We start from the raw sequence: 27,734 nt of genomic DNA, 5'->3' as shown, positions 1-27,734 counted from the left end.
ATGCATACAAAAAGCCATGGACTTCTAGAAGGGGATGGGGCAAGGCTATCTAAGGTTGATTCTATCCGCCCCTTACACTCTTCTGCCCACTGAGAAGCAGGCTGGGAGGGCACAGAACCTGGGGGCTTTGCTGAGCTTGGGTTTCTTCTTGCTGAGCCGGTTACCAGGGCAACAGAGAGCAATGGGATCTAAGAGAGAAAGCAAGAGGCAGGGGTGAGGGGGAAGCATCTTAAACCGCTCATTCCTCCTGCCAGTAACCCACCCCCAAGGCTGGCTGGCATTCTTTACATGACCCCAGATCAGGCCCATAAATATCCACCACCCTGTGGGGGAGAAGGGAAGCAAACTGACATCATTTGAAGAGGAACTGGGGATGGGGGAGAGGAAAGTCATGGTCCTTGCACTGTAGTAACACCAAAGGTGAAGGGAGTCCCAACAGTCATTTTAAGATGTGCCATGCTGTCCACGCCCCCAGGGCACAAGGATTTGTGCGACTCAAGAACAGATGCTGCCAGCTCCCCATTAAATTCAATTGCTCCCCCACACTAAGGATAGCTTCTGTAGTGCACTTCCACCCCACCCAGGATCTGGAGGAGAAAACAGTCGACTCGAAGCTAAGACTGCCCTGTGCTCATCAGAGGCCAAGTGGCAGAGATAGCTGGCAGCATGAGGCACAGCTAGAGGTCTTTCAATTGCCTTTCCTCTTTGCCTGTACGAAGATTGATAGGAACGTTTGTTTCTTAGACTGTGGTCCTTGATACTTCAGTGCCAGCGATGACTCTTTCCTTTTCAAGAAGCTAGCTAGCTACCTGCACCTAGCCCTCTTCTGGGATCTAGTCCAATTGTACTGACATTTGGCACATTACCCTGGAAAAATTATTGTCAAACTCAAAGACAGGCATAGGGGATATGATATTCATGTGGGTAAACAGCACCTCAAGATTTTGTCCTGAAATCCATGTGGCAATGTGGTCAGGAAAGATAACTGATGGGGAATATAGACACTCTTGTGGCTTCACAGGGGCTCCTCACCTTTGTGGGCTTCCATTTCACAAGTCTGAGCTGGCTTGAGTTGTGATTGTCTGGGAATCAAGGAGTCATCTTCCCTCACTCTCAAATCAAAACTCATGCAAAAAAGCCAAGTTTATAGTCTAAATTTTATTATATTCAAGTCACAATACCGATCACAAAAGTGTACCCTTTAAAATAGTAACAACACACATGGAGAAATTCTTGCAATGAAACACAGTGGACCAACAGAGACGACAGTCACAGTGTCTTAAGGTCTGGGAATCTGGGCATGCTGCCCAAGGGCTTGAGGAGACATCTTCAGGTTTAAGGCAAAGGGAACAGCCTGGCAAAGGAAACAGCCTACCAAAGGCACATCACCAGCTACCCCTGGAAGAATCTCCTAGTTATTTCCTCCTTTAGGGTTACAGCTTAAGTGCCTCTTCTCCCTCCCCATACACCTGTGACTCAGAGTGGTCAGGCCAGCTGCTTAAGAGAATAGAAATAGTGATATTACTTGGGGAGAGATAAAGCTGCCACCTTCTCCCTCGGGTTCTGTAGAAGGACAGAGACAGTGGTCAAGTTACCCCTGGCAGACACAAGTGCTGCAATAACAGGAATCTCTTCCACAGAGGCAACAGGAGAGTGGTTCAGCGCCAATGGATAGGGAAGAAAGGAGCCCTTGCCGCAAAAGTGACTGGCTTCCTTAGGCCTTAAGCCCAGGTGCGGTGTCTTCTGCTTGCAAGGACAGGAGAAGAACTTGAGGAAAATAAGGTAGTAACATCTAAAACACTTGTAGCAGAAAATACATGAAGAAGAGCAATTATCAAGGACAAGGCAGACTGCTTATTGGATAGTACTTGCCTCTAGAGAGATGCATTGGTCCACAGTAACTGGAAAAGGGGTGCAATAGGAGGGATGGAAATAAGAAAAGCAGGGCCCTCTAATTCCACTTACCTCAAAGACTGAGCCCTGAGAACTGTATGAATATATATATATATCCCTAAGGTGCAAAGGCTCCCACTCCACCCTCCCTTTCTCGCAAAAACACGTGATTTGCCATCTCTCCCCAATGCAGAGACTGCCCTCAGTAAAGGTATGAAGCATACCAGAGTACAGGGACTGATGGAGACTCAGACTCCTAAAAACTGAAGTAAAGAAGAAGGGCTCCTACCACAAACTTTGAGCTTAGAGGAGTTAAAAGAATCCAAGTATATAATAACAAAGGCCAACCAAAAGTGAAAGGCCAGCTCTTTGTACATTTGGTGGGAAAAGACCAACTGGTAAATTCTCAATTATCTGGGTTGCAAGGAAGAACCAAAAGGGAACCAGAGGAGCTAGCAAACCAGAAAAATGAACTCATCTCACTTAAAAGGCAGAGAGAGAGAGAGAGAGAGAGAGAGAGAGAGAGAGAGAGAGAGAAACGAAGAGAATATTAATTTAAGAACAGCAAGCCAGGCTTTAAAAACATCTCAGAAAACAAAATAAACAGGAAAGAGCTTCCCTGGGAGCAGAAGACACTTGAATTTCCCAGGACAAAGTGAAGAGCCAAAAACCTGGGTTCCTAGATGTAGACTCAGAAGTTTGGGCTGTCTGAATCTCTGTTCCTCTGAGCACAGCTAACTCAAGCAAAGAATGGAGATGGGAGGAAGGCCACTTGTTTCTCTCTTTCTCTAACAGAGCCTGTCCTCAGAGGAAGGCAGGGGTCCTCCTTATTCAGCTGCTTGCTGGTAGGAGCCACCCTTCATCTTTGAAGCCCTCCTGGTAGTAGACAGCCAGTTGTATTTCTCTTCTTTCCTGGGTTCCACCTCTACTGTTCTGACAGGGGTGGGGAAAAGGGAATAATGACCAGTGTTAGTAGACCTTCTGGGTTTTTACAAGTCGTTTTCAAAAAGTCACATTCTAAATAATGTGTTTTAAAGTAATGTCCAAAAAAAACCCAACAACAAAACCCCCATGGTCTTTCTCCATGACCTTTAGAATTGGCTCTACTGTAACACTTTAAATTTATCTATTTATTTACTATATAATTTTTTATTTTTCAATTACAACTTACATTCAATATTATTTTGTATTAGTTTCAGGCGTACAGCATAGTGGTTAGACAAGCATATACTTTATATAGTGTTCCCCGATATTTCCAGTACCCGCCTGGCACCATACATAGTCATTACAATATCAGTGACTATATTCCCTATGCTATACTTTACATTCCCCATGACTATTTTGTAACTACCAATCTGTACTTGTTAATCCATTCACCTTTTTCACCCAGTTTCCCAAGTTCCCCTCCCCTCTGGCAACCATCCGTCTAGTCTCTGTATCCATGTCTGTTTCAACTTTGTTCGTTTGTTTTTTAAATATGCTTTTATTGATTTTTTTTAGAGAGAGAGGAAGGGAGAGAGAAAAACATTGATTGGTTGCCTCCTGCATGACCCCTACTGCATGTGCCCTGACTAGGAATCGCTCCGGGACCTCTCAGTCCATGGGACCACACTCAATCCACTGAGCCACACTGGCCAATTTCACTTTTATGTGGAATCTAATAAACAGCTCAGTGGATTGAGCGTGGTCCCATGGACTGAGAGGTCCTGGTTTGATTCCCAGTCAGGGCACATGCTCAGGCTGCAGGACCGATCACCAGGCGTGCAGAAGGCAGCCTATCAATGTTTCTCTCTCAAATCAATGTTCTCTCTCTCTCCCTTCAATGTTTCTATCTCTCTCCCTTCCTCTCTAAAAAATCAATGAAAACATATTTTTTTTAAGAAAGTGAAATCATATGGTATTTGTCTTTCTCTGACTGATTTATTAAGCATAATATCCTCTAGGTCCATCCATGCTGTTGTCGCAAATGGTAAGATTTTATGGCTGAGGTAACACCTCAAATTTAGATTTCCTTTCTCCTTAACAAAAAATGCCCTCCTACCTTTTTTCCTTGCAGCTTCCCAAATGAAATTCTACCAAGTTAACAGTGATTTCTACTTCAACCCTGCTAATGCAATCGCAAAACAAACTGGCAAATTTTAAGACTTAAGTCTTCCCCAAGGATAACCCATGTTTACAACTTAAAGCATTAATTAGGCAATTGTTAGGCAACTAAGCATGAGCATTAGTTTTAAAAATGTTTTGTAAGAGTCATAGTAAATGGTGCACTTACTTTTATATCGTTAGATTTAAAATAATCTGAAACTCATACTAACTGGAACCCCTGCTTACAACCTGAAATAAAAAATTAAAATTATCAGGTCATTAAAAAAAAAATGATTACTGTTTCCATAGAAACACACCCAGAACAGAAGGAAAATCTTCTAAAGAAAAGGAAAGCCCACTGATGTAGGATGTGCCCTAAAGCATAGGAAGAAACTCTCATACCTCGGGTGGTGGGGGCTTGATGGTGACTGGCTGAGGAGTCCTCCGGGGTGGGGAGGGCTTTGGCTGCACCTGTTGCTGGGCAGGATTATAGTAAGTCACTCCTCCATATACCTGTGATGGGGCCTGGACACCCCAATAAGCCAGAAGAGAAAGTTAGGAATTAATCCAAACTATGACGAACAAAAAACATTATTCAGGCACAAAAATAAAAGTATTAGGGAATTTATAATTGTTAAATCTCTAAGCTGCCCCCCTTAAATATAAAATGATTATTCATTTCTGTCTTAGTATGTCTTAATTATGCTTTGGTTCCTACTTCTTCAAATTACTGTCCAGCTTTTTCTAATTCCTGTCATCAGCTGACAAATGGAAGAGGCTGAACTCAGCTGGGACACTCTAGATACCAGGTGGTTTCAATCTATTGGGAGTTAAACAGTACAAGCAGAGGTAGGGCTGGTAAATAAAATATAGATTCTTTCGGTTAATCCTCACCTGAAGATATTTTTTCCACTGACTTTTCGGGGGTGGGGGGGGATACACTGATGTGAGAGAGACACACTGATGATTGGTTGTCTCCTGCATGTGCCCTGACCAAGGCCAGGGATGGAGCCTACAATCCAGGTACATGCCCTTGACTGGGAATCAAACCTGAGACCTATCAGTCTGTAGGCCGACATTCTGGGCCATACCAGCCAGGGCAGAATAGTTTCTTTATGCAGTTGAATAAATGGCCACCTAAGACATACTAAAACAGTTAGATGAAACACTATTAAAGAAACTGAAGAGAATACACAGATGATAAGCATTATATAAGCTGCATTTCCAGCTGCTGACCACCAAGAGGCATCCTGACACCACCACATGCAAATCAGTGGCATTGAAATATTCTCTCACCCTGGCTGGTGTGGCTCAGTGGTTGGAGCATCGGCCTGCGGTCCAGAGACCCGGGTTCGGTTCCCACTAAGGGCACATATCTCAGTTGCAGTTTGTCCCTGGCCCTGGTTGGGTCGTGTGGGTGGTGACCACTTGATGTGTCCCTTTCACGTCGATGTTTCTCTCTCTCTATTCCTCTCTCCCCCTCCTACTCTATCTGAACAAAAAATGAAAAAAAAAAAAAGAAATATTCTCTCAAATTTCTTGAGTGTTCTCCCCATACCACATTCCTGTTTGATTTAAAGGATGTGTACCTATAAAAATCTGTTCATTAGCCATCTCACCTGTGTATTAGGATATAGATGAGGAGGTGGTGGAGGAGGCAGTGCCCCTGGAGCATAAGGGTAACTGGGACTACCAAAGTTCATGACGCCTGGAGCAGAAAAGTAAGTAGGAGCAAGCAATGGCTGGGGTGGTGGCTGTCCTGGAGACATGGACACTGGTGGGGGATAGAGGCCTGGATTGGGCAGAGGTGCTGGTGTCTGATGGGGATGTAAACCTGAACAAAGAGAGGAAAACAAAAATTGAAATACAAAATAACACCATTTCTAGTACAAACAGGCTCAGGATGGAAGTCCTCAGGATGGACCCATGAGGTTTGCTGCCCAAGCAGCCAAAGTGGCTCATAGGTAAGCAGCACAGAATTCAGGAGGATGGGGTTTGTAAAGCCCCCAACACACATCCTCATGTACTGGAAGCATACAATGAGAGGTGCAATGCTTACCTGGGTGGGGAAGGTGCATTTCTGGCTGCACAATCATGCCCTGAGGAGGCAGTGGGGCAGGGCTGTCACCATGGGTATAGATTGGTCCCTGGAACTGCACTGTAAAATATCACATTGGGACTATCATAAACTCTCATTCTTCATATCACATGGACAAGTCTCCCCATCCCCCAAGCCCTTTAGGAGATGCTCTCAATTTTCCATGTGAAGAAAACAGCAACCAGACAATAATCACTGTGAGGGGTCAAAAAGAAAATCTAGAAGGCAGGAGGCTAGTCTCTTAGTTTGCTTCACCATGCCAAAAAAGATACCCCAACAATAAGAGAAAAACTCACGTGGATCATAGTAATGTCCCTCCATGATACTGATATGCACAGGAGGGGCAGGGGGCTCTGGCACAGGTCTCTGCCGCTGAGATGAATAGCGTTTGGCTCGCCCACCCTGGACACCCTGAAATAAAGAAATAGACCTGAGCAAAAAGACTTCCAGAAGGCTGAGATTCATTCAAATTCCCAACCCTCCTTTAAGTGGGACTTTGTACATGGAAAGTGTTTAAGAAACATTTGCAAAATAAATTGAAAAATCAGTGAAAAACATCAAGATTTGAACCTAAACCCTCTGGAGACCCAAATTAATGAAACATGGGTAATTGATGGGAAAAGTGATTTCAAAAGCTATTACATGCAGCTCCCTCTCCCTTCTCCATCTAACACTTTCCCCCTTCTGTACCATTTCTTCCATCCGGTTAAACTGTGGTGGAGGTCCTGCTCCCATGTGTATATGGTTGTGCATACCTGTAATACACCAAAAAAGTCACTGCTGCAGGGTAGACAAATGTGAAACTCAAAGATACCATCAAGAAAATGACAGGTTAGAGAATCCAATGTGCCTGGCTGGTGTGGCTCAGTGGTTGAGTGTTGACCCATGCACCAAGAGGTCACCAGTTCAATTCCTGGTCAGGGCACATGCCCAGGTTGTGGGCCCAATCCCCAGTGGGGGGCATGCAGAAGGTGGCCTATTGATGTTTCTGTCTCTCTCTCCCTCTCCCTTCCTCTCTAAAATTCAATAAAGAAAAAAATGTAAGCCCTGGCTGGTTTGGCTCAGCGGTTAGAGCATCAGTCTGCGGTCCAGAGAGGCCTGCATTTGGTTCCGCTAAGGGCATGTACCTCGGTTGCAGTTTGTCCCCGGCCCTGGTTGGGTCGTGCAGGTGGCAGTCACTCGATGTGTCCCTTTCATGTCGATGTTTCTCTCTCTCTCTCTCCTCCCACTCTATCTGAATAAAAAGTGGAAAAATGTCCTCAAGTGAGGATTTAAAAAAAGAATCCAATGAGGTAAATGACTTTCTGCTTTTAAACTAACAAAATCCTGCCCTGGCTGGTTTGGCTCAGTGGTTGGAGCCTCGACCTGTGGACCAGAGAGTCCCGGGTTCGGTTCCCGTTAGGGGCACATACCAAAAAAAAAACCTACTAACAAAATCTCTTTTAAACTATCTCTGCTTCCTGTCAATGCCAGCATCTGGTAATTTACCCCCAAAAGGCCTTTGAAAATGAAAATTAAAAAAATTACTTCAGCCCTGGCCGGTTTGGCTCAGCGGTTAGAGCGTTGGCCTGCGGTCCTGAGAGACCCGGGTTCGGTTCTGCTAAGGGCGCGTACCTCGGTTGCAGTTTGTCCCCGGCCCTGGTTGGGTTGTGTGGGTGGCAGCCACTTGATGTGTCCCTTTCACATCGATGTTTCTCTCTCTGTCTCTGTTCCTCTCTCTCCCTCCCACTCTACCTGAACAAAAAATGTCCTCGGGTGAGGATTAAAAAAAAAAAAAAATTACTTCAGTGAGAAAATACAAGTTCAAATTTTTCCCACCAAATACTTCCCTGCACAGAATCCCTGGGAGGTTACAATTAGCACATTACATTATCAAACACAGTAAAAAACCTCATCCCAAAAGTTTCTGAACAATTGGACAGTGAGGGATGTTCTGTAAACCTACTTGATTATATCTAGCCACCTAGGTCTGGCCTGAGAGTTTGGGAAGAGATTCCTCTCTGGCTAAAAATGGCTCAGAAGAACAACAAAAAAGGATTACATTCTTGTGATGATAATAAAATACCAGTAAAAGGATATACTCTTCCATTCAAAGATCCACTCCAGGTCCAGTTTAGGCTACAATGGTTTTCACTATTCAAAAGCCATGTACATCCTCTTTCTCTAAAATCAATCAAGGAAAAAGAAAAGAAAAAAAAAAAGCCCTGCCAGTGCAGCTCAGTGGTTGAGCACAACTCACACACCCAGAGGTCACCAGTACGATTTCTGTTCAGGGCACATGCCCAGGTTGTGAGCCGAACCCCCAGTGGGGGGCGTGTGGGAGGCGGCCAATCAATGTTCTCTCATATCAATGTTTCTATCTCTCTCCCTCTCCCTTCTTATCTCTCTGAAATCAATAAAGAAAAATAAGTTAAAAAACAAAAACAAAAAAACCATGCACACCAGAGAAGGATGCTGAAACTCTCAGTCTATATGAGGATTTCCAATCTGTAAGTTTAGATTAGATTTCAGAAACTAAGGAAAAGATTCTTTGATCTATCTGGTTGGAGGAAGAAGACAAAGAATGGGCAAAATGGGTGCTAGATAAGTCCTAGTCTCTAGAACTGTGCTGTCCAATCTGATACCCTCTAGACACATGTAGCTATTTAAATTTCAATTGTTTAAAATTAAAAGTTCAATTACTCAGACCCCTGGCCACATTACAAGCACTCAAAAGCATCATTACATAAAGTTGTTTTGGGTGGCCTGGCTCTAGAAGATTAAGGAAATTAGAGAGGCTTTCCTTTCAAAGAGATTAAAAGATTCTCATCCAAATTCAAATGAGTAAGTTTCTGCTTTCAAACTTTAACCATTATCTCAAATAATAAAAACTCTGCCTTCTACTTTTCTACAGAGAGTGGTAAAGAATTCTGTATCTAAGAGCTCTTTTTTTTTTTTTCAATCCTCACCCAAGATGTTTAGATAGAGGGTGGAGAGGGAGAGAGAGAAACATCAACCATTTACCTCCCTTATGGTGACTGAACCTGCAACCTAGGTGTGTGCCCTGTCCAGGAATCAAACCCGCCACCTGTCAGTGTACAGGATAACACTCCAACCAACTGAACCACACCGGCCAGGGTAAGGAGCTAATTACTGCTGACTGGTCAGTTAATAGTAAGCAAAGTAGTAGGGCAACCTTAGATAACTGATAAAACTGCTCTGAGGTCCTGGGATAAATATACCTAGGAATCCACCTGTTTTCTGCAGTTAATGAAAACAGATATTTGTCAGACACTACATCCCTGAGAGAGATTAAGTTTCATGCCCCTAAATCAATGATGCAAAGGAAAAAAATCTAGTTATTAACCCTAAGGTACCTACCCCGAAGTTCGCGTGGTTGCAAGAATGAAGGTTGCCCTGGATTCCAATTCTGTTCTGTTATATTTAGTTGTGCCACATCTTGCTCAAGTCCACCTGTAGTAGAATCCACTGGAGCCTCCCAGTTCCCAGTCTTAGCAGGTGGAGGAGGTGTAGTTTCTGGAACTTGAGGTACAGGGGTCAGCCCTTCAGGTGGAGGGGGCACCTCCTCTGCAACTTTGACTGCATCTCCAGCTTTGATTCTGGTTCTTCTTGCCCGGGAATAGGATTTCTTCTCAACAGGCCTGTCAGGGGGTGGTGGTGCAGTGTCAGGAGCAGGAGCTGATATCTCTGAGGCTGCCTCTTCCTTCTCAGGACTGCCAAGTACTTGAGCATCTGCTTCTGGAGATGGATCCCGCACAGGAGTCTGCTCCAGGCGCCGTGACCGATAATTACTCTCATGTTTAACAGTCTCACCAGACCGGCCACCATGCTGCTCACCAGCCTCCATAGGCCTAAATCCAGAACGACCTTCCTTGAAGCCCCCAGATCGAGAGTAATTCCTGGAAGCAGACATGCGGCCAGTACCTGCAGCTTTCCTGTTGATAAATGTCCTTGGGGGTAGGGTACCCCCAGGACCCTGGTGGCGATGGGACTTGTTTGGCCGCTCACCAATCCAGTTTGGATCTCTTTGTGGAGGACTCCCAAACCTGAATAAGTAGAATAGAAAAAGTCTTAAACTGAGGACCAGGAAGACTTCCCATATTCCTCTCCTATTCAATTACTTGCTGGAATGGTATTAAAAAAAAAAAAAAAAGAGTTCTGCCCAACTGGTGTGGCTGAATGGATTGAGCGTCATCCCATGGACTGAGAGGTCCCGGTTGATTCCCAGTCAGGGCACGTGCCCAGGGTTGTGGGCTCAATCTCCAGTAGGGGGTGTGCAGGAAGCAGCCAATCGATGTTTCTCATATTGTTGTTTCTCTCCTTTCCTCTCTCTCAAAAAAAGAAAAAATCAATAAAAACGTATTTAAAAAGCTAATTAACTAACAAAATAAATATAGCTAAGATCTGGAAACAGCCCAAGTGTCCATCAGTAGACAAATGGATAAAAAAGCTGTGGTACATATATGCAATGGAGTACTATGCAGCTGTAAGAAAGAAAGATCTATTATCCTTTGAGATGACATGGAGGGACCTGGAGAGTATTATCCGAAGTGGAACAAGCCAAGCAGAGAAACACAAATTATCACATGATCTCACTTATTGAATATAATGAACATAACAGCCTGAGGAACAGGGTAGACCCAGAGACGTGGAAGTAGGGTGCAGACTGACAACCCTCAGAAGGGAGTTGGGGGGAGGGAAGAGATAAACCACAGAACTTATATGCATGTACGTATAACAGACAGATGTGGACAACAAAGCTGGGGACAGGGTGGGGGATGGGGAGGAGGGTGTGAATGGGGAAAAAAGGAGAAACATCTGTAACAAAAATAAATAAATAAATAATAAAAAAGCAGGGTTCTTTCTACCATGTCAAGTCTAGGCTCCAAAATTTCCATACCTTGGTTTCCGGATTCTTCGGGGCTTGATGTCATCAGAATTGTGAGCTGAACGAATGTCATATCCATAAAGAGCAATGAGCTCCTGTCGGGACTTTGGGGCCTGTTCATCTTCCCGGAACTTGTCATGCTCCCAGCGACCCTCATCCTTCCACAGCTTTCGCTGACGCCCCTTGGGTCTGGATAAAACCAAGAAAAAGTGTCTTAGGTTGGCAGAATCTGTCAAGTAAAGATGTTCATGAAACAAACAGGGTTGGGCAGAGAAACAGAAGAAACTTCATGTATTCTCTCCATCTTCTCAGATCATACAAAACAGGCCTCCCAAAAGCAAGAGTGCATCATAGCACATCAGGGCCTGCTGGGCTCAAATGCAACGGGAATAGAAATAAAAAAGATTTCACTTCAAACTACTCAGCACCTTGAAAACATCTCTCTCCTATAAGGCAGAGCCTATGCAAGTAATTCAGATCCCAGAGGCCTTGAGCCTCAGAATAAGAAAGGCAGTGGAAGGGTAGGTAGGTGTGGATCTCAGCTGCTTCACCAAGAATTACCAAATATTCTAAGCCTCTCTTTTCACATTTGTACAAGAAGTAATACTTACCTTAAAAATGTTGTGAGTGGTAAGTGAAATAACACAGGTAAAGCACTCAGCAAAGTGCCTAGCATACAATAAACTCTAAATACATACTAAACAGTAGCAGCAAGTGGCTGTTACCTGACTTCCTCTTCCTGAGTTTGCCCTCGAAGATCATGCTCAAAGAAGAGTCCTTTCCGGGGTATGTATGCTGGATTCTTTCGATCTTCATCATCATCCAAATGCTTAGGTACTTTGTTCTCCACAGGCTCTGTGCTCTCCTGGAAGACAAAGGGCTCCTTACTCCCTCCAAAGTTGACAGCCCCTCTTCCAGCCCCAAAATGGAAGCCTTGGGTGGGTACTGACCTGTCCATCCCCACTTTGTCTCTCTCCTGTCACAGTGCCTTTGGGGTCAGGCTTTTCTTCTCCCTTCTCTTCTTTTGCTGAAGAATTGGCAGCATCATTGGCTTCTGATTTCAATTCCACTTTGGAGTTTTCCTCTTCACTGTATTCCCCTTCTTCACCCTGAAAAAAGTTTCCATCATCTATGGAGATAAGATCTGAAAGATGGCCCTGGCCGGTGAGTTCAGTGACTAGAGCGCTGGATGGCACATTGAAGGGTCTCGGGTTTGATTCCCAGTCAAGGGCATGTACCTGGGTTGCAGGTTTGATCCCTGGCCCTGGTTGCGGCATGCGCTCAGAGAGGCAATCAACTGATGTGTCTCTCTCAAATTGATGTTTTTCCCTCTCTTCCACACCCCTCCACTCTCTCTAAAAAATATATATATAAATGGAAAAAATATACTCAGGTGAGGAGAAAGAAAGATCTAAAAGGTGCATATTTATTTATATCCTCATCTGAGGATATGTTTTCATTGACTCGAGAGAGAGAGAGAGGAAGGGAGAAGATGAACGTGAGAGAGAAATATTGACTGGCTGCCTCCAGTACAAGCGCCAACTGACTGGGAATTGAACCCACAACCTAGGTATGTGCCCTGTCTAGGAAATGAACCTGCAATCTTTTTTGGTGTACTGGATGATGACACTCCAACCAAGCCACCTAGCCAAGGCTGAAAGGTGCATTTTTTCATTTTCCAGTCTTCAGGAAAACATTTTTTTAACAAACTTAAAAATTAAAAGCAAACATATCAATATTCTTACTAAAATTTCTAGAAGATAAAGGCACTGTAGTGTTAAAATCACATTAAAAAAATGTGTGCCCTGACCGGTTTTGCTCAGTGGTTAGAGTGTCGACCCGCAGACTGGAGAGACCTGGGTTTGGTTCCTGCTAAGGACACATACTTTGGCTGCAGTTTGGCCCCGGACCCAGTTGGGGTCGTGTGGGTGGTGACCAGTCAATGTGTCTCTCTCACATCTATGTTTCTCTCTCCCTCTTCCACCCTCTCTCCCTCCTGCTCTGAAGATAAATGCAAAAATGTCCTCGGGTGAGGGTAAAAAACAAACAGAAAAAAAAGTGTGTGTGTGCGTGCGTGCGCGCATCTGTATAAGCTTTTCAGGGAGATATGCAATCAACTGGTAACAGTGGCAGCCTCTAGGGAAGGAACCCAGGGAATATGGATGGGAGCCAGTCAAGTACCTAGCATACAGAAGGAGCTTAACCTGTGCTGATCATTTCTCTACCTATGCATCGTCTCTTAAACATGCAGTGCCTAATAACTACACTGTAACTCAAGCTGTAAATTCTCTCATATCAAAATAGCTTAGAACAGATTCCCAACCTTTTAGATTATGTGAACCCCCTTTTAGGATCTAAATTTATCATGGATCTCTATGAGACAGCAGTTCAGTATAGTATCCACTGTCTGAGAAAACATAATGACAAACAACAACCATACATTCAACAATACTTTAAATTTAGCTGAGCTAGTGGATTTCCAAACTCCTGGTAATAATTCCATGATTTCCCAAAGCACTATTATCCTCAAGTTGAAAAATAGCGGCTTTGCCCTGGCTGGTGTGGTTTGGTGGGGCACCGTCCTGAGCACCAAAAGGTTGTCAGTTTAACTCCCAGTCAGGGATTGCAGGAAGCACCGATCAATGTTTCATTCCACCATGGATGTTTCTCTTTCTCTCCCTCTCCCTTCCACTCTCTCTCTTAAGAAAAAAAAAAAGGCTTATATTTTTATGTCTATGATATAAATACTAAATTTTCTGCAGCATGAGATCCCCTTAACAAGTCTGTACAAAAATTACATAATCATAAAATTTTGACTAGGGAAATCTTAGAGAACAAGTTAAATATTCCATCTTAGAGCCCTGGCCGGTGTGGCTCAGTAGTTAGAGCATCGGCCAGCACACTGAAGGGTCTTGGGTTCGATTTCCGGTCAAGGGCATATACCTGGGTTGTGGGTTTAATCCCTAGCCCCAGTTGGGGCACATACGGGAGGCAACCAACTGATGTTTTTTTCTCTCTCCCACTCCCTTCCACTCTCATGAAAAAAAAAAATCTATGGAAAAAAAATATCCTTGGGTGAAGATTAAAAAAAAAAAAAATCCATCTTAGAAATAAACAAAAATTAAAGCCCAAGAGCTCTCTCCTCTATACCATCTTTCCCCCTCCTGCCACATCAAGATCAGATAATCCTGCTTGTGACAGAGAAGGTGGTGGGTCTGTTCACACAAAGGAGGGTGTTTAGGCCATTCTCTAAATAGGGGTCACTGGAAAGGGTCAGGTATAATATTCCTGGCTAATTCTAGGCAGAAAAAGAGTGCAGCTAAGGCTCATGCTAAGGGGAATAAATTTAGAATAGAGTTACTCTCATCTTCTTGTCCTCCCAGGATTTGGACTTAAGGAGGCAGAGCTACAGGCTGGGGAGGTAGGTTTAGAGACCTGTGAGGACACAAAGAAATGGGTTCAAGGGAGGTGGTCTAGTCCCCATTACTGGGTTAACAAGTCAGGGTACTAATACACCTCTGCCACCTGGTAAATGTGTATAACTGCCGTGACCTAAACCAGATCCTTTTGTAACTTAGACCCAGGCTGGCCTCAGGAATCTGATCAGAGACTCACTGAGAGATTCCTTATGAAGCAAGAAGCTCTAAGTTCCTGCTCTTTCTTCAAATACAGCTGAGTCAGCCTGACTGGCGCAGACAAGCCAATTAATTCCTCTTCCTCGTTCTTCCCTGTTCAGCACCTGGGTATTTTGGCCTCTAAGTGTTCTGAGTTAGATTCTCAGAAAGGCGATACTGGTATGAAACACAGAATTAAGGAAGACTGCTTGACCACACCCACACCATGAAAATCAAGCCTTTACCCATAGCTTTTTAACAACCAAATACCCTTGGTTGTTCCCATTTCCCCTCAATCATGTGTTCCCTCTTCTTGAGATGGGAATAGGTGGGTGGTAATCATTCAGTTCTTTCCTTGATTCTATGTTCCCTGCAGGTTCTGAAGCAGAAATTGCAAGAATCTTGCTTGGTGTATATATGTGATCTTAGTTAATGACACACACACACAATGACTGAATTCAAACATCTTATATAATAGTATCAGCATGATTAATAAGGGAACTCTGTTTTATGCTCCACCTCCTCTAGTCTGTAGTGGAATGTCAAATGAGGCAACTCTTTTATTCCAAATGAGAAAACTACTTTTGTTTCCAGGGCAGGACAGGAAGATACAAATGGCAGAGCGCTGAAGAGACTCCAAATTAGAGTCAAAGTGTGGTCTCACTGAAACCAAAGTGCTACCCTAGGGTCACACAGTTTTGGCTGAGGTCTGACATGAAAACTCTTTTCCAGAGACAAACTCCCCTACTGCTGATTCCACCACTTCAGTGAACACTCTTTCCAACTCTAAAGCCTAACTCTCCCCTGAAGCAACTGCTTCACTAGCAGAGTTCTCATTGCAGAGGTTTTAGCTAATTCTTCCACTCCTCACATATTTCAGAGTAAGGGGTGGAGTTGATGTCTTCCTTGTTTTCAATGTCTCTTCAAGATCCAACTTCTCCAGACTTTTGTTAAACTCCTGCTCCTCTGGGGGCTACTATCACCTATCTATACCTCTGTGCCTCTGCCTGGGCCCACCCTGTCATTCATTCACTTGAAGACTTTAGCAATGAGTTCAGTCTTCACCTCCACTTCAGGCATCCATTTCCATGGCCACACTCCAGACCAGTCTTACCTGTTTGGATGAAAAAAGGGCTTCTATGGAAAGTGCCCTCATAGGGTGATCTGATCATAAATTCCTAAATGGGCAGGTCATGGTGGGTAGTCAGGCCTCAGGCCCATAACTTCTTCAGTAAAAGGTTTATCTTTGCTTTAAGTAAGCCCTGTTCATGCCCAGCCAGTGTGGCTCACTGGTTGAGTGTTGACCCGTGCATCAAAAGGTCGCCTGTTTGATTCCCAGTCAAGGCACATGCTCAGGTTGTGGGCCCAATCCCCAGTGGGGGGCATGCAGGAGGTGGCCAATCGATGTTCTCTCTCATCAATGTTTCTATCTCTCTATCCCTCTCCCTTCCTCTCTAAAACCAATAAAGAAAAAAAAAAATTAATTATATATATATATATATAAAAAGCCAGCCCCATCCACTGTTTCTGTGCATCTAGGTTAACACACCTATGAATAAGCAATAGCCCTCGCAAGAGCACATGATCTTGTTAACTACCCTGTAATCCAACCCCTGCATTACATTTTCCCACCTCCATGTAATCTTCCTTACATTCCCTCCTTAATTTCAAATGCATAAAAGCTACGAAATTGTTATTCTCACCCTGGCTGGTTTGGCTCAGTGGTTAGAACATTGGCCCACGGACCAGAGAGGCCCTGGTTCAGTTCCCGCTAAGGACACATACCTCGGTTGCAGTTTGACCCTGGCCTGGGTTGGGGTTGTGCGGGTGGCAACCAGTTGATATGTCTCTCTCACACTGATGTTTCTCTCTCTCCCACCCATTCTGAAGATAAATGCAAAATGTCTTCTGGTGAGGATTAAACAACAACAACAAAAAACTGTTATTCTCCACAGCATTTGAGATCTTGCTACTTGGCATATGTGATCAGTTTGACTCAAATAAACTCTCAAAAATTCTCTACAGGTTTCAATGTTTCTTACGTTGACACCTGGAACTGGTATGCGGGTTTTAAAGTAAACCTGTTCCAGTTCCTACATCTTAAAATTTAAATACCCTAGACTTTGACAAAAACTGCCACACTTAAAAAAAAATGAAGTTAGACACTTACCCCATACACAAAAATTAATTCAAAATGAATCGAAGACCTAAATGTAAAAACTAAAACTATAAGACTCTTAGAAGAAAACACAGGGGTTAAGCCCTGGCTGGGTAACTCAGCTAGTTAGAGCATCACCCTGACGTGCCAAGGATGCAGGTTCGATCCCCAGTCAGGGAACATACAAGAATCAACCAATGAATGCATAAATAAGTAGAACAACAAATCGATGTTTCTCTCCCCCTTCATCTCTCTCTCTAATTGATAGATAAAAATTAAACAAACAAACATAGGGGTTAGTCTTCATGACTTTGGGTTTGGCATGAATTCAATTCAGCAAAGGCTTCTTAGATATGATACCAAAAGCACAAGCAACAAAAGAAAAAACATATACTGAACATCCTCAAAATCAAAACCTTACACCATCAAGAAAAGGAATGAGTGTGTGTGTGTGTGTGTGTGTGTATACACACACACATATATATACACATATATAGCTACCTCCTGCATGTCCCCTACTGGGGATCAGGCCCACAACCTGGGCATGTACCCCAACTGGGAATCGAACTGGTGACCTCTTGGTACATGGGTCGATGCTTAACCACCAAGTCACACTGGCCGGGCTATAACATTTTTAAAAGAGCCCTGGCCGGTTTGGCTCAGCGGTTAGAGCGTCCGCCTGCGGTACGGAGAGACCCGGGTTCGGTTCCCGCTAAGGGCATGTACCTCGGTTGCAGTTTGTCCCCGGCCCTGGTTGGTCGTGCGGGTGGCAGCCACTCGATGTGTCCCTTTCACATCGATGTTTCCCTCTCTCTCCCTCCTACTCTGTCTGTACAAAAAATGGAAAAATGTCCTCGGATGAGGATTAAATAAAAAAAAAAAAAAAAAAGTAACTTGACTGAACAGGAGGCAAGAAAGTTGGTAGCTGGGAAAAAGCCTATGAGGTTAAGAGAGGGTTTGGCGGTTATTTTTTTTAAAGTTGGAGAATAAAGTATGGTTAAAGATGGAAAGAATGAGTAAGGGAAAGAAAGGGAAGGGCATAGTTAATACGTGTACCGGTGTTCTTGACTGAGTACGTGAGAAGAAATACAAATGTGACAAGGGAAACATCTTTAATAATAGTTATGGAGAGGTGGGATGGACAGGTGTGTGGGGAAGAAGCTGGTGTTCCCTTCTTTGTTTCATTTTCTCTGAGAAATAGAAGGAAAGACATGAAGAAAGAGGTTGGTGGAAAGGTAAAGTAGGAGTTGTGAGACTAAAAGAGATTTGGGTAGCTAAGGGTAGAGGTGACATTGATGCATGAAGTTGTTTATAACTCCTGTCAGTTATGGTCAGTAGTCTGGTTATAGCCCTAGAGAAAGGAGACATTTGAGTTGGTCCAGTCTTGAGTACATGGGAATGGTAAGGGAACTGATAATGTTATTAGTAGTGATTGAAGTGAATGGGCCGGGCCATGGAATCTAGAGAGAGGAAAGTGAATGTGGGAAAGGACTGATTGATAGTGGGAAAGTCAAGGGAGTAATAGATATCTTAAGTTGTAGGTGAGAGGATAAGGGAAAAACAGGAGTAATAGAAAGGGTGGTTGTTGTTGTTTTTAATCCTCACCTGAGGACATTTTTTTTGCATTTATGTTCAGATAGAGCAGGAGGGAGAGATGGAGGAAGAGAGAGAGAGAAACATAGATGAGAGAGAGACACATTGAGTGGTTGCCACCCACATGACCCCAACCAGGGCCAGGGACAAACTGCAACCAAGGTACGTGCCCTTAGTGGGAACTGAACCCATGACTCTCCGGTCTGTGGGCTGACTCTCTAACCGCTGAGCCAAACTGGCCAGGGCAATAGGCAGGGTTTTTAAAAAAAATAACAAAAAACTTTATTGGCATGCCATGCAATTTATCCGTTTAAAATGTACAATTCTAGTCCTGGTCAGTTTGGCTCAGTGGCAGAGCGTTGGCCCTTGGACCAATGAACTGCGGGTTCGATTTTGGCCAAGGGCGTGTACCTTGGTTGGGGTTTGTCCCCAGCCCTGGACGGGGTCGTGCGGGAGGCAACTAGTCGATGTGTCTCTCTCACGTTGATGTTTTTCTCTCTCTCCCCCTCCCACTTTGTTTGAAGATAGATAGAAAAATATCTCAGGTGAGGATTAAAAAAATAAATAAAAATAATAATAATAAAATGTACAATTCTAGCCTGGCTGGTGTGGTTCAGTGGTTGAGCATTGATTCATGCACCAGGAGATTGCTGGTTTGATTCCAGGTCAGGGTACATACCCAGGTTGTGGGCCCAATCCCCAGTAGAGGGCATGCAGGAGGCAGCCAATTGATGTTCTCTCTCATCAGTGTTTCTATCCCTCTCTTCCTCTCACTTTCTCTCTCTAAAATAAATAAAGGGGAAAAAAGTACAATTCTAGCCTGGCCAGTGTGGCTCAGTGGACTGAGCGTTGTCCCATGGACTGAGAGGTCCTGGTTCGATTCCTGGTCTGGGCACATGCCCAGATTGCAGGCTCAATCTCCAGTAGGGGGTGTGCAGGAGGCAGCCAATTGATGTATCTTTCTCAACATCGATATTTCTGTCTCTCTCTAAAAAATCAATAAAAATATATTTAAAAAATAAAATATACAATTCTATGGTATTTGTTTATTAGTTTATTTATTTATTTTTATCCTCACCAGAGGACATTTTTGCATTTATTTTCAGACAGAGCAGGAGGGAGAGAGGGAGAAAAGGAGAGAAACATCGATGTGAGAGACACATTGACTGGTTGCCACCCACAAAGCTGGGGACGGCGGGGAGGGAGGGAGAGGGGAGAATCAGTGGGGGGAAAAGGAGAAACATCTGAAACAAAAATAAAGTAATTAATTATAAAAAAAAACAAAAGTAACTTCCGGTCAAGATGGCGGCACAGGTAAATGCCGTATCACGTCCTCCCACAATCACATCAAAGTTACAACTAAAGTACAGAACAACCATCATTCAAAACCCCCTGAAATCAAGCTGAATGAAAGTCCTACAACTACAGAATTAAAGAAGCAGCCACATCGAGACTGGTAGGAGGGGCGGAGGCAGATGGGCTGGTCCCACACCCACGTGTGGAGGATAAAAATCAGGAGGATACCTTGGCTGGGAAGGTCCTCCCTGAGGACTGAGGGGTCCCCGTCCCACACCAGGTGCCCCACTGAGGGTTCCAGTGCCAGGAAGAGAAGTCCCCATAACTTCTGGCTGGAAAAACCAGCGGGAACTGAGGCTCAGGGAGGCTGAGTCGGCTGGAGCCCCAGGCAGCTCCTTAAAGGGCCTGTGCACGGACTTATCGGACTCACTCCCTCTAAGCTTGGAGGGGAGGCAGCTCAAGGGGCACCAGAGACATACAGGGAAGAACTCAGCTGTTCTGCACTGGAGCAAGGGCTGGCGAGAGGGCTTTCTCCAGGATAAACGTGCTGTCAGAGACCTTTGTTCCTTTGGTGAGCCCATCCCTTGGGCAGCAGACAGCCGCCATATCTGGGACTCCAGCAACCTGGCTCACACTGGTAGCCCCGCCCTGGTGACTCCCTGAGGCCCCGCCCCACCCAACTTTCAGGCCCACCCAAGATGTTGCCAGTTGCTTCACCATAGGACTGGCCTGTCTTGAATCCTGCTTCAGGTTTTCCTAAATTCTTTCAAACAAGCAGCATCTGGTCTCAGCCCCATACCTCTCGTTAAGTAATACATAGAAACAAACACAAGGAAGCAGCCAAAATGAGGAGACAAAGAAACAGGTCCCAAATGAAAGAACAGAAAAAATCTCCAGGAAAAGAACTAAGCGAAATGGGAGATAAGCAACCTAACAGATGCTGAGTTCAAAATATTGCTTATAAGGATGCTCAATGAATTTAGTGAGAACCTCTGCGAACTTAGTGAGGGCCTCAAGAGCATAAAAAAGAACCAGTCAGAAATGAAGGATGCACAGTCAGAAATGAAGGAGGCACTAACTGAAATAAAGAATAATTTACACAGATTCAATAGTAGAGTAGGTAAAGCCAAGAAGCAAACCATTGATTTGGAATACAAGGAAGCAAAAAACACCCAATCAGAACAGCAAAAAGAAAAAAGAATTTAAAAAAATGAGGATAGTGTAAGGAGCCTCTGGGACAACTTCAAGCGTGTCAACATTTGCATCTTGGGGGTGCCAGGAGAAGAGAGAGAGCAAGAAATCGAAAACCTATTTGAAACAATAATGGCAGAAAATTTCCCTAACTTGGTGAAGGAAACAGACATACAAGTCCAGGAAGCACAGAGAGTCCCAAACAAGATGAACCCCAAGAGGCCCACACCAAGACACATCATCATCAAAATGCAATAGGTTCAAGACAAAGAGAGAATCTTAAAAGCAGCAAGAGAAAAGTTAGTTACCTACAAGGGAGTTCCCATAAGACTGTCAGCTGGTTTCTCAAAAGAAACCTTGCAGACCAGAAGAGAGTGGCAAGAAATATTCAGAGTGATGAAAAGCAAGAACCTACAACCAAGATTACTCTATCCTGCAAAGCTGTCATTTAGAATTGATGGCCATATGAAGAGTTTCCCAGACAAGAAAAAGTTAAAGGAGTTCATCACCACCAAACCGTTATTATATGAAATGTTGAAGGGTCTTTTTGAAGAAAAAGATAAAATATATGAACAAAATGGCAATGAATACATATCTATCGACAATGGAATCTACAAACAAAATGTACAGGCAGAACAGAAACATTCTCATAGATACAGAGAACATTTTGTTGGTTGCCAAATGGGAGGGGGGTTGGGGAGATGGGTGAAAAAGGTGAAGGGATTAAGAACACATTGGTTGCTAGACTGACAAATCTCAAAGAGAAGGGGGTTGAGGGGTGGGAAGAAATAAACCAGAGAACTTATATGCATAACCAATGGACACAGACAACAATATGGGAAAAGGCAGGAGGGGGGTGGGAGTGGAGAGGAGGGGTCAATGGGGGAAAAATGAGGAACATCTGTAATACATTCAACAATAAAGATAAAAGAAAAAAAATCAATAGAAAAATATCCTCAGGTGAGGATTAACAATAGATAAGAAAAGAAGAAGATAAAAAGGATTAGAAAGAAAGGGTTAAATACTGAAGTTAGGCAAAGAATAGGAGTTCCATAACATACTGCAGAACAGCACATCTCATATCTGTGAACACTGACTCAGAATGAATGAACAATACCAAGAAAATTCTAATAGAATTACTGAACCTCTAAGAAAATATCCTGAATATATCTCTCTCCCTTCCTCTCTTTCTAAAATCAATAAAAACAACCCTGGCCAAAGTTGCTCAGTATCCTGCCCTCCCCCCAAGGGTTTTGGGTACGATTCCTAGTCAAGGGCACATACCTGGGTTGCAGGTTCATTCTCTAGTCCCAAGTGTAAGCATGTGTGGGAGGCAACCAATTGTTGTGTGTGTTATGTGTGTGTCTCTCTCTCATCTCTCTCTCTCCCCCCTCCCTACCTCTCCCACGCCCTTCCACTCTCTCTAAAAAATCAATGAAAAAAATATCTTCAGGTGAGGATTTAAAATAAATAAAAATAGCCTGGCCGGTGTGGCTCAGTGGATTGAACATCATCCCACCAACTCAGAGGTCCTGGTTTGATTCTCAGTCAGGGCACATGCCCGGGTTTCCAGTTCGATTCCCGGGCATGCAGGAGGCAGCTGATGGATATTTCTCTCTCACATCGGTTTCTATCGCTCTCTCTAAAAAAAAATCAATGAAAACATATTAACAAAACAAATAAATAAAATAAAAACACATTTTAAAAAACAGGCCAATGTGGCTCATTGGTTGAGTGTCGACCCATGCACCAAGAGGTCGCCGGTTTGATTCCCAGTCAGGCACATGCCCAAGTTGCGGGCCTGATCCCCAGTGGAGGCCGTGCAGGAGGCGGCCTATTGATGTTCTCTCTCATCAATGTTTCTATCTCTCTCTCCCTCTCTCTCTAAAAAATCAATGAAGAAAATAAAAAATAGGCAAGACTAAACTGTAGCATCTAAGTATATAGTCAGTAACCAAGAAGAAATGCAAGCAAGTCTGGTATGGCTCAGTGGTTGAGCATTGACCCATGCACCAGGAGGTCACTGGTTCCATTCCCGGTCAGGGTACATGCCCAGGTTGTGGGCCAAATTCCTACTGGGGGACATGCAGGAGGTAGCCAATTGATGTATTCTCTCACTGATGTTTCTGTCTCTCTCACCCTTCCTCTCTCTCTAAAATCAATAAAAAAAAAAAAAAAAATGCAAGCAAGTAACAGATTAATGTGGAAGTCAGGATATCAAATCTTCTTCTGTAATCTAGACCAGCACATTCCCATAGGGCTTTCTGTGATAATTTTTTTTTTTAATCTATGCTGTCCAATATAGTAGCCACTAATCATATGTGGATAATAAGTACATAAAATGTAGCTATTAAAACTGAGGAACTTAAGTTTTAATTAAATAGTGTCTGGTAGCTACTATAGGTTCCTCAATATCAAAACATCCAAAACTTAACCCACCACTGTCCTTTCTGAAATATCCTCCTCCTATGGTTCCATTCTTAGTGAATACCACCATTCCTCAACCTGTTTATCCCTCTGCCTCCTTTTTTTTTAATCCTCACCCAAGGATATATATATATTTTTTAATCATCCTCACCTGAGGACATTTTTCCATTTTTTGTTCAGGTAGAGTGGGAGGGAGAGAGAGGAACAGAGAGAGAGAGAGAGAGACATCGATGTGAAAGGGACACATCGAGTGGTCGCCACCCGCACAACCAACCAGGGCCAGGGACAAACTGCAACTGAGGCACATGCCCCTAGCGGGAACCGAACCCGGGTCTCTCCGGACCGCAGGCCGATGCTCCAACCACTGAGCCAAACCGGTCAGGGCCCAAGGATATTTTTAACATTTATCTTGGGGTTGGGGGGAGACACACACACATATCGACATGAGAGGGACACACTGACTGGTTGCCTCCCACATGACCCTGACCAAGGCCAGGGACAAACCACAACCTAGATACATGGCCTTGGCCGGAATGAAACCCGGGACTCTGGTCTGTGGGCCAACGCTCTAACCGCTGACAGAAACCGGCCAGGGCCCTCTGACTCCTTCTTAACTTAGACTTCACATTCAACCAATCAAGAAGTTCTATTAATACCACCTAAATATCTCTCCAATTTGTCTAAATACTGCCAGTCACACAGCCATGTTCCTTCTTCAATGTACCATTATGTTCCTTGGGTTATCCTAACAACCTCTTACCGATCTCCCTGCCTCCAGTCCTGCCTCATCCACAATTCATCCTTCACACTTAATCCTTCAGTAGCCTTTCCTTTCTGTTAGGATAACACCCAAACTCACTTACATACAGAATAATGAGCTGCTATAAATTTAAAATCACCAAACCTCACTGAACACCCCATACTGCCTGGCAGTCTTTCCAATGTTCCCATTCTCTACTAACTACTGCAAACATCCCTCACCTCAAAATCTCTCATCTCCCTTTTGATCTTTGCAGATAACTTCACCATGGACTTGAGAGAAAAATAAATCATCTCATCAATCACTACATTCTGTCAATTCCACAACCTAAATAACTTTCAATTCTGTCCACTTCTATTTTCACTGCCACCATTACACTCTGTGCCGCGTTCACTACTTGTCTAGACTTCCACAATTGCTTTCTTTCTTTCTTTAAATATTTTTTTTCTTAATTGATTTTAGAGAGAGAGGAGGGGGGAGGGAGAGAGAAACATCGATGAGAGAGAACATCGGCTGGCCACCTCCTACATGCCCCGCACTGGGGATCTGGCCCACAACCTGGGCATGTGCCCTTACCAGGAATCGAACTGGCAACCTCCTGGTACATGGGTAGATGCTTAACCACTGAGCCACACTGGTCAGGCAAACAATAGCTTTCTTAACTATCTTTTCTTTCTCCAATCTTGTTTCCCTCAGATCAACTCCCCCCACTGCAGACAAAGTAATTGTTATAAAAATAGTAATTCTCAAATGTTCCTGTGCATAAGCATCAACCTGGGATCTTATTAATATATAAATGAAAGTCTGAGTCTTCCCTCCCTCTGCAAAATTCTGTTTCAGTAGGACTGGGCAAACAGATTTTATGATGCAGATGTTCCTTGGATCTGACAAATACTGCTTTAAATTTTAAGTCTAAATGTATTACTCTTGTTTAAAACTCTGTTATATATGCCCTGACCAGTTAGGCTCATGGTTAGAGTGTCGGCCCGCAGATAAGAGTCGCAGGCTCGATTCTGGTCAAGGGCATGTACCTCAGTTACAGTTCGTCCCTGGCCCTGATTGGCTGGCTTCACTATCTAGGTAGCACAAAATGATCTATCATATGCCCTGTGATGTTTCAGGATGTTTTCATTCTCTGATTTATAACCTGATTTTCTTCAGATAGGGTGAAAGCTAACCACTAACAATGTAACACATGTGGCCTGAAAAGGTTTGCACCAAGTTTCCCTCACTCTAAATGAACAAGACCTTTGGGCCCTAGCCAGGTAGCTCAGTTGGTTACAGCATCACCTCAATACACCAAGGTTGTGGGTTCAATCCCCAGTCTGAGCACATACAATAATCAACCAATAAACACATAAATAAACCAAACAACAAATGGATCTCTCACTCTAACATCAATCAATAAATTAAAAAAAAAATTTAAAGACCTTTTGTAACAGTTTTTCAAAAGCATAAATGAAGAATACACAAGAGTAACAATTAGGTCATGGTACTTTTGAACCACAGGCATATACATGTTTTTAAAATACATTAAACACACACACACAATAAAATGCATTTTCCAACGTACACCAAAGGAAAAAACACCTATCACACTCACTTCTGAGTCTTCAGCACTTTCATAATCTGAGAGAACAGCTGGAAAAAAAAAAAAAAAAAAACAGAAATATGTAAAGAATAAAAATGTAACAGAAATTATTATAATTACACTACCTGATTGCTTGCTGTGGGTCAGGCTAAATATCATTTAAATCTGAAAGCATTCTATGAGGTAAATAAAATTAGAGTCCCCATTTACAGATGGGAAACAGGTTCAAAGAATGACTTGCCTAACATCATACTGCTAAAACGTTATACTATGTTACAAAGAGCCACTCTGTAGCACCCTTCCCCAGATCCCTAACAATCTGAGAGTACGTGAACTGCTGGAAATAGGTGACCTGAGTTTTTTGGGCAAATATTTCATCATGATGCTACTCACCATCACCCTCGATGCCATCTTCGCTCTCCTGAAGGAAAGGAGAAGTCATGGTTAGTTTTGTGATTTCCAGAGGGTGGAGAGCTGAAGACTCAAAACGACATGGTTAAAAAGGGAAATGAGGAATGGCACATCTTTAACAAGTAGCATCTGAGGGAGGTCCGGTCTCTTCACCTCCAGCTCGGTTCTGAATAAACATTCACTGTCCATCTACAGCGGCTCTGCACTCCTCCCAGAAAACCCCAACCTCTCCTGTTTCCTTGGGGCTCCATGGACGCAAACCGCACTGGGATAGCCGTCCTCTACTCCAACACGATATGCCTCAGCATCTACCACCAACTCCCAGCCTCCCGTCTTCACCTACACGCCACGCATGAGCCCACAAGCCACCCGCCCCGGCCCACCCCACCCGCACACACTCACACATTCAGATTCCTCGGCGCTCTTGGCCCCCCCGCTCTCCATCCGCCGCAGATGAAGGGCCCCGGCTCGGCCTCCGCGCTGGGAAGGCAGAGAACCGCTGCCGCCGCCTCCAGTGCTACCACTGCAGCCCCCGCCACCCCGCGCCGGGGAACCGCCGCTGTCTGAGCCGGAAGCACCAGACTCTTCGTCTTCTGTGTCCTGCGAAGCGCGCTGCCGCCGCCGGTCCGCCATCTTACGGAGAACGGCCGCCGCCAGCCAGTTCCTTACGTACACCCGTCGCAGGGCCTGACGGGAGGCTAGAAAGCTAGTCCCAGCATGCTTCTCGTGAGGCACTGACCGCCCTGCTTTTCGGGAGCAGGGGGCGGGGGGCGGGCCTAGAGCGCTGCGGCACGTTTGCGGGCGAGCGGGATTACGTAAATCGGTTACGTGAGGGGGCGTGGCACGTCCCCTGACTGCCCCGGGGTAGGCTCCGGGCTAGGGGTTCTGCGTTTGGGCAGCCTCCTTCGGCTCCTCGCCCGGCCATCTTGGGCTTTCCGAGTGGATGGCATCGACCTGTCACAGCTTCACTGCAGCATTGGAGCTGTTTCATGGTTTTCTATTTCAGTGCCTCGTTTCTCTACGTTTGAAGCAAGTCGTTTTACTGCATTTGTTTGGTAAAAATCATGAATCAAGGTACACCTCTAAAGTAGTTGTGCTGTATCATCAGATTTGCCACACCATCCCACTTTAAGCTAAGGGTGAAGGAAAAACCATGTTGTCTGTAGTGAAGCCCCAGGACTTACTGCTGCATTTTACCTGCGTTCTCATTTCCTCTTCCTTCTTCATGTGTCTCTCCACCCCAGCCACCACCTTTCCCAAAGTGCAGGCTGGTATGATATTAGTCTTACCAAGATTTTAGAACTGATTTAAAAAGACCAGATGATTAGTAACCGGCTTTGGTTCAGTATAGTGACATGATTTTCTTGTTAACCAGAAGAAATGCTTTGATTTGGGCAAGGCATTTGTCAGCAATGGAAAAAAAATTAGTATACAGGATGGGACAAAAGTAGGTTTAGAGTTGTGAGTACCTGAAAGTTTATTTTTGTATTATTTATTATATTATTTTCCAAACAACTGTAAGCCTACTTTTCCCTCTCCCTGTATTTTTTTTTTTTTTTTTTGACTATAATAAGGATAAACAAGATGTCTGAGCAAAGTTATTCGTGCACCTACAAGAGTACACATTAATGCCCTGGCCGGTTGCTCAGTGGTTAGAGCGTCGACTGGCAGACCGGAGAGTCCCGGGTTCGGTTCTACTAAGGGCATGTACCTTGGTTGCAATTTGTCC

General features: G+C 44.2%; 1 protein-coding gene across 2 annotated transcripts; it reads right to left on the bottom strand.

The window, feature by feature from the left end:
* Positions 1 to 1,171: 1,171 nt before the first annotated feature.
* CASC3 (CASC3 exon junction complex subunit) lies at positions 1,172 to 26,658 on the bottom strand. Of its 2 annotated transcripts, none has more exons than XM_036268829.1 (14): positions 26,408 to 26,658; positions 25,988 to 26,015; positions 25,607 to 25,644; positions 11,915 to 12,073; positions 11,690 to 11,829; positions 10,977 to 11,153; positions 9,437 to 10,122; positions 6,767 to 6,831; positions 6,373 to 6,487; positions 6,038 to 6,136; positions 5,598 to 5,812; positions 4,381 to 4,503; positions 4,166 to 4,227; positions 1,172 to 2,826 (listed from the first exon to the last, which is right to left on the bottom strand). In XM_036268829.1, the coding sequence occupies exons 1-13, from the start codon at positions 26,636 to 26,638 to the stop codon at positions 4,204 to 4,206; spliced, it is 2,100 nt and encodes a 699-aa protein (XP_036124722.1). In that variant the 5' UTR covers positions 26,639 to 26,658; the 3' UTR covers positions 1,172 to 2,826; positions 4,166 to 4,203. The 2 variants fall into 2 exon arrangements, with proteins under 2 accessions (XP_036124722.1, XP_036124724.1); XM_036268831.1 differs by having other exon boundaries at positions 1,172 to 2,821.
* Between the last annotated feature and the right edge of the window lie 1,076 nt (positions 26,659 to 27,734).

Source organism: Molossus molossus, unplaced genomic scaffold (genome assembly GCF_014108415.1).
Source record: "Molossus molossus isolate mMolMol1 unplaced genomic scaffold, mMolMol1.p scaffold_m16_p_19, whole genome shotgun sequence".
Taxonomy (NCBI): domain Eukaryota; kingdom Metazoa; phylum Chordata; class Mammalia; order Chiroptera; family Molossidae; genus Molossus; species Molossus molossus.
The sequence above is the reverse complement of the archived record's forward strand: the minus strand, read 5'-3'. Positions and strand labels throughout refer to the sequence as shown.

What these genes read in the sequence shown, in the direction of transcription:
- CASC3 (XM_036268829.1), bottom strand. Translation starts at nt 26,638, where the DNA reads ATGGCGGACCGGCGGCGGCAGCGCGCTTCGCAGGACACAGAAGACGAA. An exon ending in AAAGTGCTGAAGACTCAGAA is followed by an intron (nt 12,074 to 25,606) that starts GTGAGTGTGATA and finishes AACTTTTTTCAG; the next exon opens with GGTGAAGAAGGGGAATACAG. An exon ending in ATCTATATCCTAATACACAG is followed by an intron (nt 4,504 to 5,597) that starts GTGAGATGGCTA and finishes TGGGGTGTCCAG; the next exon opens with GCCCCATCACAGGTATATGG.